This window comes from Syngnathus acus, chromosome 6 (assembly GCF_901709675.1).
Source record: "Syngnathus acus chromosome 6, fSynAcu1.2, whole genome shotgun sequence".
Lineage (NCBI taxonomy): Eukaryota > Metazoa > Chordata > Actinopteri > Syngnathiformes > Syngnathidae > Syngnathus > Syngnathus acus.
The window spans coordinates 13,735,631-13,746,877 of record NC_051092.1 but is presented as its reverse complement, the minus strand read 5'-3'; the positions used below and the strand labels follow the sequence as shown (position 1 = coordinate 13,746,877).

General features: G+C 43.1%; 2 protein-coding genes across 3 annotated transcripts; one reads left to right on the top strand and one right to left on the bottom strand.

Moving 5' to 3' along the window:
- Positions 1-367: 367 nt before the first annotated feature.
- On the bottom strand, positions 368-4,675 carry fan1 (FANCD2 and FANCI associated nuclease 1). 2 transcript variants are annotated; one of them, XM_037255305.1, is made up of 13 exons: positions 3,331-4,675; positions 3,121-3,261; positions 2,804-3,005; positions 2,497-2,730; positions 2,299-2,430; positions 2,060-2,168; positions 1,855-1,974; positions 1,617-1,781; positions 1,392-1,548; positions 1,136-1,239; positions 866-1,060; positions 645-773; positions 368-560 (listed from the first exon to the last, which is right to left on the bottom strand). In XM_037255305.1, the coding sequence occupies exons 1-13, from the start codon at positions 4,403-4,405 to the stop codon at positions 423-425; spliced, it is 2,901 nt and encodes a 966-aa protein (XP_037111200.1). In that variant the 5' UTR covers positions 4,406-4,675; the 3' UTR covers positions 368-422. The 2 variants fall into 2 exon arrangements, with proteins under 2 accessions (XP_037111200.1, XP_037111201.1); XM_037255306.1 differs by having other exon boundaries at positions 1,855-1,938.
- A 719-nt stretch (positions 4,676-5,394) lies between these two features.
- On the top strand, positions 5,395-11,220 carry apba2a (amyloid beta (A4) precursor protein-binding, family A, member 2a). The gene is made up of 12 exons (XM_037255309.1): positions 5,395-5,519; positions 6,910-8,038; positions 8,104-8,208; positions 8,282-8,321; positions 8,433-8,578; positions 8,738-8,824; positions 8,894-9,079; positions 9,228-9,407; positions 9,474-9,686; positions 9,760-9,879; positions 9,952-10,092; positions 10,568-11,220. Exons 2-12 carry the CDS (start codon positions 7,061-7,063, stop codon positions 10,637-10,639), a joined length of 2,268 nt encoding a protein of 755 aa, XP_037111204.1. The 5' UTR covers positions 5,395-5,519; positions 6,910-7,060; the 3' UTR covers positions 10,640-11,220.
- The last annotated feature ends 27 nt before the right edge of the window (positions 11,221-11,247 follow it).

Sequence of the window (11,247 nt, the reverse complement as noted above, 5' to 3'; positions counted from 1 at the left end):
TTGTGGTTTGGATATGAAATGACAATCCTGGAACTTTTCTGACACATCTAATACTATAATAAATTTCTAATGAGTCATTAAAATTAATACAACAATTTCTTTGTTATCTGTGTTGGTATTTGTTTCAAGCTGAAATATCTGGGCCACAATGTCAGAAAATAGAAGAAAAAAAACATCAGCTTTGTGTGAGCTGTGATTATCTTGAGCCCAAAGCTTTTTGTGATCCTGCCTGTACTGAGCAATGATGCTCCTTTTTGTTAGAAGCAGTAGTTTCCTAGATAAATAATGGCACCGCATAGCACATTATACTCCACTCTCACTCGCCAATTCATCCCCACAACTGAGATAAGGAGCAGTCTAGATGAACAGAATGAAAAAAAGCACTTTATTTCAGTAGGTGTGTTTCCTGCACCCTTTTTTTTTCATTCGACACGGGATCCTCTGGCTCCGGTGGCCACCACATGACACACCTCCACATCAGCGCCTAGTTTTTGCAGCTCATCCAGCCAGATCTCTTGCTTCTGGGACAGACGGTCATTTGGCCCCTTCACCTCCACCAGCTAAAACAGCAAACGGCAATGACATAAAGCAAGTGGGAATCCCACTTTTTACACTACTAAATTTACATAAATGGCTGACCGCACCTTGTATGTGTTATCAGATGTGCTCCACACAACAAGATCAGGCAAACCCCCACGGCAGTGTCTGAAGTCTTTCGCCATCCGTGTGATAACTCCTGCCAAGAAGGCTCCACCCATGCAGCACGCGAGAGACTGCAAATAAACGCCATCATAGATCCAATTATGACATCACAAATAATAATATCATTAAAGTGGACCTCATTTGCAATGCGTGACTCAAGTACCTGGGCTTGACTTAGCGAAGAAAATCGCTCCCAGTTGGCACATGAACACACTTTACCCTCTTGGGAAATCCAGACTTGCTCCAATATATCGCGCAAGGTTTCAACAGAAGCTTCTCGAATTAACTGTACACGACAATCTATCGCTTCCTTTCGGTTCTCATAGAAGCAGTCGGTGTAAAAGTCCAGTGGGCAAGCCTGGGACAAAAAAGGGGGAAAGAAACGTGTCCAGATAATTGTCTCCAAGTTTGAGCTTGTTTGTGCATGTTATACCTGGTAGAGATTCCGGAAGACGTCTGGTATACCGTCCATAAAAATGATGTCCCACAATAGGAGGGCAAAGAGTGTGGAGAAAGTTGAGCCCTCTCCGTGGATTCCTGAAGGAATTAAAAAATAATAATAATAAATAAATAATTAATTAATTTAAAGAAAAAGAAATTAAATATGAATAAATTAAAAATAAATAAATCATATATATATATATTTTGCACTTAGATATTTACAATTTTTAAGAAGCGCTGATGCTTACCTTGGTCAAAGCCTTGCTGGCGGTAATGTGCTAAAGACAGGTCTTCAACAGAGCAAATTACAGTGCCATCGGTGCAGTCGTCGCCGTTTGATGGTACTAGAAAGCGTGATTTTCCGGTGCCCCCTTCATGGGGAAACAGCTGTCCTCGGATGGTCACCTGAAGACAACGAACCAAAGTTCCAAACATGGCACGTTTTAAAATCTACATCTAAAAATAATACCCACATGTCTGACATCCTGTATATGGAGAGTGGGAAGATCTCTGAGCTGCCGATGGTACTTCTTGAAGCTGGCAGATTCTCTCATTCTCGAAGCTCTCTGGTAGAGGGCCAGCTTGTGTCCTGTTCGCACGAAAGGGTCGGACAAGCCATCTTTGATAGCACGGATAGCCTGCGGGGCATAGGAGGCAGACACTCAAGACAGAGCAGCATGACGAAGAGAAGCATCAACTTCGTGCACTGACTTCTTCAGGTTTTTTTAAGTGTTGTTGAAGGTTCAGTGCCAGTCTGTCCCACCAGCGCCCTCTACTGTCAGAACAGTAAACATCCTGCAGGAGGAGGCACCGCAACTCATCAACTGCCTCCTGGGATTAAAAAAAAAAGGTTTGCTCAACACGGCAGATGATTATTAATTTGTTTAAAAAAAAAACTTCATCAGAAGACAAAAACCTCATATCGACGTAGCCTCTGTAAGATCTCCACGCCTCTCGACAAAATACGAGTGTAAGCCCATCCTGTGGTGAAGCTGCGTAGGAACACTGGAAGCTCCTTTTGGTGACTTACAAAAGAGTAAATCAAATACAAAGTTCTAGTGAGGACATGACAGTCAATTTTTCTTTTTCATCTTAGCCACCAAAACAACCTCACTAAAAAATATTTTTATTAGATTTTAAGAACACGGTCCCAACCTGAGGTCATAACTCATCTTCTGGTCCTGCCACTCATTTTTGGCTGTAGTATACAGGTCCAGAGCTTCTTCCCAGTGACCTGCTTGCATAGCCAAGGTCACCTCCTGCAAAGTCCGCATGGATGCTTCATACCTGAGATGATTCCCGCAGTCATGAGAAATGATGGTACCACTCAAAAATCAAAAACTTCTAACAGACCTTATGAGGTCGTCTCTGTCTCGGAACACCTTCGCCATACGCTGCACCGTGTAATCCGGAAAGGTCAAACGACCAGAGTTGACGAGCAAGATGGTATAAAGCTGGTTTTGTCCACCTGCTGCCGTCTCCTCCTCATCCATGGTGTCTGACAAGGAGAAGAGCAGGAGGATGCGGGAAAAAACATCCCGAGGACCGCGACACAGACGCACACAGGAACCTGCCAGTTGCTTCGCCCTTTCGGAGTACGAAGAAGGTGATCACATTATTATTTCAGTGAAGTACTTCTACAGGAGACTGGTTACCTCACCTTTTCAAGATGACAGCCCCAATGTTGTTTTGAGCCTGGCTCAGAGAGAAGAATGACTTTTGCTTGCTCAGCCGGAGAAGCCCGTCCACTAGCTGTTGTTTTTGAGTCCCATATTGGCCCAGATGAAAAGTCTTGGCCAGGGTCTTGAGTTCAGGGGCTGGCAGGAGATCAAGAGCTTCTTCTATACTAGATAGGTCATTCTCTTAAACAAACAAAGAATATTTCCTATGTAAATGTATAATTTTAAACACAGTCGACTGTCACCACCTAGTGGCCAAAAGTGGACTTGCATCCTGAACTAGAACAAGATCAGTTACCTGTTTGCAGAAGACCTCCTTGCACCAACTCGTGAGCGACAGGCGCCAAATCACTACATATTTCTTCATAATCGAGTTTCTCCACTTGAAGCCACTTCAGTTTCCGCTGGAAAAGTCTCACATACAACTTCTGCCCCATGACTTCAAAAACCAGGAGACATTTATGTTACAAACAAGGCGTTACAGAGAACCTGTTACATTTGGGCGTACCTGAGAGCTTCTCAAAGGTTTGCACGAGCGTCATGTCAGCCTGATTGAAGAGGGCTCGATCATCGTCGTTCTCCAGCACGGCTTGTAGGACAGTCCTGAAATTGCGTAGGTAGTAGGGGAGTCTTTGGGGGGGTGAAGGGTCACCTGTGATGTCACTCTTGTTTTTCTCATGCAGACTCACTGTCTGTAAATCACCGCTATTATGAGCGACCTCGTCTGAGTTTGAAAGGAGGTCATAATGCACCGGAGAGGGCATTTCGGGGTTAAGCTTCACTCCATCTCCAGTCTCTTTGCCAAACATTGCTTCCACAGAGCTGGTTACCTCATGTTTTGGTTTCTTTTTTAAACTAGACCCTTTACTATTGGTAGGTGTCTCTTTTTTTCTTTTAACTAGTTTGGAGGAGGAGAGGAGAGTCACTTTTGGCCACGTCTCTGTTTTCAGTTCTTTTTCAAAACTTGTTTCTGTTGTTGTACATGTCACATGTACATTGGTTGTTAACTCGACGGCTTTTATTGAGTCCATGTTGCTTCCTGAAGCCTGACTGGCAAGATTTTCTTTTTGTGAGTTGCTAACATCATCCAAAGTTTCTTTGGTCGGATCAGAAAGTGCATGTTTATCTGAGTGGGTTCTGTCATCTGTCTTTTGACATGTTGTAGATATCTTCGAGGAGAGACTTCCGAGGTCCAGCTTTCTGACGACAGTCTTGCTACTTATCTCCCGAGACACATTAAGAGAGGTTCTTGACGTAAAATAAGGACTTGTCGTGGTTTCATCTTCCAGCTCTGGATCCAGCTGGGAGGACTTGGAGGAATCCTTGCCAGGTGACACGACAATATTACTTGCTGATGTAGCACTGCTGTCCGCTCTCTCAAAGTTCTTGCACTGCAAATCAATGTGATCATTGATCCCGAATTTGGGAACCATCTGACCACAAAGTGGGCAGGACACTTTGGTAGGTTGCGGGGTGCTGAAGAACGAAGTGATGGGAGTCGCGTTGACAGCGCCGCTTCTCTTCTTGTTCTTGGACAACGATAAATTCCGCCTGGTCTTGAATTTGTCTCCTTTGTCTGCCATGCTCCACGGAAAAAGTGAAAAATAAGATTTCAAGTATATTTTCCGACAACCTCTCGTGACGTACTCGCTACTAACTCGCACATTTCAAGATAGCGTAAATGCTAATTTAGCTTGAAAAAGGGGGTGTGAAACAGGTAAACCGACGCGCTCCTACAACAGAAATTAAGACAGTCCACAATAAAAACAATAACATAAAAAAGCGAGGTGGAAGAGGAAAAACACACACCGTTGTAGCATTGGTGCTACATAACAAACTCGCATGTCAGACGAGACTAGTAGAAAAGCGAAAGCATTTCAGACCATAGCAATCGAGCCCAAACGCATCGATAGGTTTGCCATCCTCCCATGCGCATTACCAAAATTATTCATTTCAACTGTTATGATGGAAGCTCGTTTTCACAAAAAAGTAAATAAACGAATAAAATAAAATAAAAATAACACGCATCAATACATTTTCCAAAAAGCTTAATTAAAAAAAAAAGAAAAGTAGAATTTTGTAATGTTTATTTTTTTGTCATTTGTGGAAACTCGAAACAATTCACATTGTTTTGCCACAGTTGAACAAAACCAACATCAATAATAACAATAAAAAACGTTTTTTTTTATATCATGCTTTTCAATATTGCTGTTATCGCGAACAAGCAAATAATCTAACTTTTGTTATTGGCGGACGGGGTATCAATTATTGTCTGGGTTTGTAATTAGCATTTTGTGTCATTGTCCATCATTATGACTTATAATGGCATACTTTCTCAAAATTATGACTTAGGTATGTCAACCACCAATTACAAAGCATCAGATATTTGGTCGCTTTCCACGGGAATCTAAACATGAGCTAGGAAAGCAATGTCTAATTGCAGATGAAAAAAATATATACTAAGGGCGTGAATGTGCCTTCTCATCACCTCTGTCAACGCTGGGGGAGGGGGGGACCCCACTGTGGTCACGTGACACAGACCGTATCTTCTATACACACGTTCCTGGGCTGCTGTGTGTGTGTGTGTGTGTGTGTGTGTGCGGCTTTTATTCAAAAATCACCACCCCGCAGAGCAATCTGATCTGAACAACACGCATTTGTTTCAAAAGGGGAGGCGAGGCGACCCCACCGATGACGGTAAGTGCACCGATGGATGTTTACAATTTTGGGTCTAGGCCTACGATAAGAAACAAAATCTGGACGTGCCCATCTGGTGGGAACATTAGTGGGATGTCAGCATGGTGCAGTCTTGAAATCAAGGTCGATGTGCAATTTTGCATGAGAATTGGCTCGATTGAGATGGTAAAACCCGATAAGTGTTTGTCGGCCCTTATCCATACGCACAAACGTGTCTCCACAATATTTAAATGTCTGTCGTATAATGCGGCGTTTACTAGCGGAGCGACCATAACAAGCATCCCCTGCAGCTGCGGCAAAAGTTCGCCATAAAAAGCGCTTTTGAAATAGCTCAAGGGCAGGGTGCCCACACGCCTTTTTTTTAAATGCCCGTTTGGGGTTTTTAATTATCATTTCAGCACCATGGAGAGATCATGGGAGGATCCCTCTCGAGTGATCGGATTTGATCCGACTAACATGGCGAAAAATTAATTCGGAATAATCCATTTTAATCGTTTTCTGATCTAAAGGCCATGTGTCAGCGTGAGGTGTCACATTGTGATTGGTGCCATTGCTTTAGTGCACAATAGGTGTCAAATCGTGTGGTGAAATCCTTTATTGATGAGTATCTAATTACACATTGCATCTACCCTTCTGTAGTTATAATGATTATAGTTCTTATTGAATAACGTATTTAAACTGGATTTTATTTGGACACTACGGTGCACTAATGTTGATTAATGTTAATATTTGAGGTATAAAGTGCAAGTGTTGTAAATGACAGGTGCCCAGATTCGGCTTGTCACCTAATTGAATTCAAATCTTGAGCATCATCTTCCAGGATTCTTGATCAAACTAAGAAAAAAATTCAAATTTATAAATGAAAATCTTAAGATATTGCGGCTTTTTTTGTTTTTTTGTCATACTTAAATCCCCCTTTTAACTGTAATTTTAACAACTATTATCTTTAAATTCAGATTTTTAAAATGAGTTACTCATCAGTTTATTGTGCTTGGTCGTTTGTTATGTGCCCTGCGATTGGCTGGCAACCAGCCCAGCATGATTTGTAATAGAATGTTCTTTAAAATGATTTATTAGCTGAACGACTAACTGCATCAGCTTCAGATAGCTATAAGCTTTTGCAATGTGCTTAACCAGAGTGAGGAAATGAGATGTCCTCACGCCTCAATTGCACCCAGTGTATCTAATATTGTGGTTAGAATGTAGTTCAGAAAAAAAAAAAAAAAACGCACTTGTAATATCCTGTACAGCTTGGAGTCATGGCGGAAGGAGATTGCAGTATGTAAATATGTATCAAATGTCACTCACAAAGAAAATGCTTTTCATGGTACATACATAATGCAAGAATTTCAGAGAGTTCATTTTATTTATTTTTTTCCATGTTGGACAGGGTTGAGAGCATCTGACTTAATGAGCCAGCAATGGCTCGTGGAAACAGACAAGACCAAATTTCCTGGGGGAACTAAGTGCAACCAGAGGAATTTGTTAAGGGAGGGAAGGATGACATCAACAACCAGCGAACTCCTTCCAAACACTCCCATATGAGTCGTGAACCAAGAGGTGAAGACATGGAGGACACATGCTCCGAATACGACAACGTGGGCTCCGACGTGGAGCAGGATTGTGACGAGGTATTGCATTTAAACAGAGATGGCGTCATGGACACGAGGTTCTACAAGCAGTACAGCTCCGACGGCGCGGGTTACGTCAAGAACGTAGCTGGTAAAAACGGAAACAACAGCAGCGGCGTCGCTGACCAATTCACAGCACATAAAAGCACAGAAAGACGTAACGGATCACAACCGGACGCTCAGCCCCACAAAGCAGGTCGTCAATTTAGGATGCGTTGCACCCCAGTTGCGAGGGAAGCCGCGGAGGGGGAAGAAGTCGCCAAAGTTCTGGAGAATAAGTTCTTCTTTTGTGACGGAGATGAAATAGACGAGGTGTTGGATGGGGCCAGATTTATAGAAGATTTAGAGGACGCAGAAGATCATCAAAGACAGGCTGGCCCTTACCAGGATCATGAAAGGATTAGAAAGTCGTGCGATGAAAGGGAGAGAGAAGACGACAGCGGAATGACAAGAAATTATACCATACCGGCCAACGGAAATTGCGAGGCAACCCATATAAAGGAGGAGAGACACGGGAAAAGACGAGGGAGAAGGCCAGCTGGACAGGACGTTGAACAAATGACCTCTGGGGTTAAAAGTTGCGCAACCAACAAAAATGAGCGAGTGAAGACGTCGTCCAAGGAAGGCAGAAAGGCTCCTGTGCGGACCAAAGCCAAATCCAGCAAGCAACAGCCGTCCCCTCGTAATTCTCATGGCCAAGCACCGATAAACAATCAGAAGGCTCAACCTCGAAGAGAGCCCGCTTCTGTTGCCAGACCCGACGCTTCGAGTAACATCCAGGAGAGCGAGCCCAGGGTCGTCAAGCCGTCCCCGGCTGTCCGTCACACGCCCGAGCAAGAGAAAATGCCGCCTGAGGAGAGCCAAAGCCAGCCACAGAAACTCCAGCAGGTTTGGGAGATGGTCTCGTCTTTGGTGGAGGTAACAAACAATTTCAAATGTGTTTTTTTTTTTAGGAAGAGAAGCCAAGCCCACCTGTAATGCAGGAGCAAGTTCCCGAGCAACCGAGAAGGCCTCAAAGTCCAGATCTCCACCCAGATGACGAGAGCGGCTCCCCTAAGGTTAAAACTTACATTTTGTATTTGTATTACATCACAGAATTTCTCACTTAGGTTCAATATTTTCTTTCTAAAGAAAACACAAGAAGCTGCTTTCTTTCCCAGTTTTGAAGACGGTAAGTTTTTCCGCAATAATCCAAAATGTTGGTTTCAATGAATACAAGTCTTGATACATTTTCAAGTCTTACACTGGAAGCTTTTTGTTTCTTTGTGGCTGTTTTACAAAGTCCCAGGTCCCTGTGAGCCAGAAGATCTTATTGATGGGATTATCTTTGCCGCTAACTACCTTGGCTGCACTCAAGTGCTGTCTGACAAGAATCCATCCAAAACAGTCCGCATGTCGCAGGCCCATGAAGCCGTCAGTCGTATTAAGGTAGTTTGCCTCTTTGTTAAATCATCTCCGCATAAATTGATATTTTTTTGAGACCATTTATCAAGTTAGCACTCAAGAATGAATTTGGTTTTGTATTGCCGCCACACGATGGCGCTGTTGTACGTACTCGTTTCAATTCCTTTTTTTTTCATTAAAAAGAGCCAAGATGAAGACTCTCAAATGATGACTGAAGTCGACCTGTTTATCTCCACCAAAACGGTCAAGGTGCTCAACGCCGACACACAGGTGAGGAAAACTGGATCAAGTTTTGCTTTTATTCTTATGCGGGAAATTCCTTCTTTTTTTCCCCTCCAGGACACAATGATGGACAGCGCCTTGCGAACCATCTCTTATATCGCTGACATCGGCAGCATTGTGGTCCTGATGGCACGCAGGCGTTTGTCTCCGACGTCGACTGAGGATTTTTCGGAATCTGTGGAGTCCGGCGGCGAAGGGACCAGTCAGTACGGCATGATCTGCTACGTCTTTGAATCCGAGGACGTAAGTAGTCTTGAGACAATTGAATTTCATCGGGGAAAATGGATTAAAATGTTTCGAATTCTGAGCGTGTCAATTTCTCTGAAGACGCCGCTGTCGTTGTTGTCAACTGTGATGTTTTTTTTGCTGAGTCATATCCGACCTCCCACAGGCCCAGCTCATCGCGCAATCCATCGGTCAGGCCTTCAGCGTGGCCTACAGAGAATTCCTGCGAGCCAACGGCATCAATCCGACAGATTTAAGTCAAAAACAATACAGCGACATCATCAACTCGCAGGAAATGTACCACGACGACCTCATCCATTTCTCCAACTCGGATAACTGTAAAGAGGTACGTGTCAAAGCAGGAGGAAGATTCAGAGCAGATACAAATTTGACCACATCTTATGTGTTGTAGGTGTGGGTGGAGAAACAGAAAGGGGAGAACCTCGGGGTGGTGATTGTGGAATCGGGCTGGGGTTCCATTTTGCCCACGGTGATCCTCGCCGGAATGCTGAACAGCGGTCCAGCGGCACGCTCTGGCAAACTCAGCGTTGGCGATCAGATTATGTCCATCAATGACACCAGCCTGGTTGGGCTGCCTCTCGCCACCTGTCAGGGTATCATCAAGGTACATCCTGGTCACAAATTTCCATCCGCTTTAAAAAAAGACCAAACAACATAGCGTGTGTGGTGTCTTCCAGGGTTTGAAGCAGCAGGTGAAAGTAAAGATGAGTATTGTAAGCTGCCCTCCTGTCACCACCGTCCTCATCAAGCGACCAGATCTTAAATTCCAGCTCGGCTTCAGTGTTCAAAATGGCATAGTGAGTGTCTGGGGGCAAAAATGGTGGGATGAGGGAGAGACATGCGCATGAGATGATTTTCCTCATTTTCAGATCTGCAGCCTGATGCGAGGCGGGATCGCCGAGAGAGGCGGGGTTCGCGTAGGACATCGAATCATAGAGATAAACGGTCAAAGCGTGGTTGCTATGCCGCACGAAAAAATCGTGCAGACTCTGTCCGTGTCGGTGGGTGAGGTAAGGACAATTGGTTTCTCCTTCTTTTGTCGTCGTTTCTGCTGATTTAAATAAACTGGTTGCTAGCAGCACTTGAACATCTGCTGGGTGCCATCTGCTTCCTACAAAAAAGAAAACTGGATCATCACGCTCACATCTTGAAACGGGTTTATGACATGTTGAGCATTTGAAAAAAAAAATTATGACGCACTATGACACTTGTTTGATGTTTATTTTGATCCAATTCAACTCTAAATATGAAAGATAAATCTATTTGTGATTCATTATTAATCGAACAACTTACATTTGTGAGTTGGAGTATGCAGAAAAAAAACAAGCCAGCAAATAACACAAGATTCAGCAATTCTCGATTGTGAGACAGATGCGCTACTCACTAATTGACCCTGCTGGGAATTAATAAATGTAATTTATGAATTAATTAAAGGGGATTACAATTTTTGTAATGATGACACATTCTTCTTTCAATCTGTACCAGATCAACATGAAGACAATGCCCGCCGTCATGTTCCGACTGCTCACCGGACAGGAGACGCCATCCTACATTTGAAGACGCAACGAGTTATATTTTGATCATTTTTTCATATCATTTAGGGGCCTCTCATTGCACAATGCTGTAAAGAGGCTCCGGTAGTCATTTCAGGTTTAATCTTGAATTACATTCTCATAATGGCCTTACAATGTGAATTCTGTCGTGTTGTGCGTGAATGTGGAAGAGAAATAGCTTAACGGTCACTTTTATTTTCCTATGAAAAAAGTGCATTTATATTTTAGTTAGTCATTTTTATAGTGTCTATGTAATCGTACTGTAAATACTACGGATTACTCAAGGACTGGATTGGGAAGGCCATATTACTCTCGTACAGTATATGCATGGTATAATGATGGATTTCTGACCAAGAATTCATAATAATCTATTACAGCAAGTATTCTACATGTACTGTATTACACCGTACAAAGCCACTAAATTATGTGTAGTATGGAGATGCTGAAGGCCAAAGACACTCCTTCATTTTGAAATGCAGTTTTAAGAGATAACCTTTACAAGAGCGGACAAGAATGTACATTACGGAATGAATGTAATCGTGTAACACAAATATTACAGTCTCATTGCTTCATTCTTGTTTGCTTTCATTTTTTTTAAGGTATCATTAAAAA

Excerpts from the sequence above, each read along its gene's own strand:
- apba2a (XM_037255309.1), top strand. The coding sequence starts at position 7,061 with ATGAGTCGTGAACCAAGAGGTGAAGACATGGAGGACACATGCTCCGAA. Across the intron at positions 8,579-8,737 it reads AAGCCGTCAGTCGTATTAAG|AGCCAAGATGAAGACTCTCA; the intron begins GTAGTTTGCCTC and ends TTCATTAAAAAG. Across the intron at positions 9,880-9,951 it reads TCAGTGTTCAAAATGGCATA|ATCTGCAGCCTGATGCGAGG; the intron begins GTGAGTGTCTGG and ends CCTCATTTTCAG.
- fan1 (XM_037255305.1), bottom strand. The coding sequence starts at position 4,405 with ATGGCAGACAAAGGAGACAAATTCAAGACCAGGCGGAATTTATCGTTG. Across the intron at positions 1,549-1,616 it reads ATATACAGGATGTCAGACAT|GTGACCATCCGAGGACAGCT; the intron begins GTGGGTATTATT and ends CGTTGTCTTCAG. Across the intron at positions 1,240-1,391 it reads CCAGCAAGGCTTTGACCAAG|GAATCCACGGAGAGGGCTCA; the intron begins GTAAGCATCAGC and ends TAATTCCTTCAG.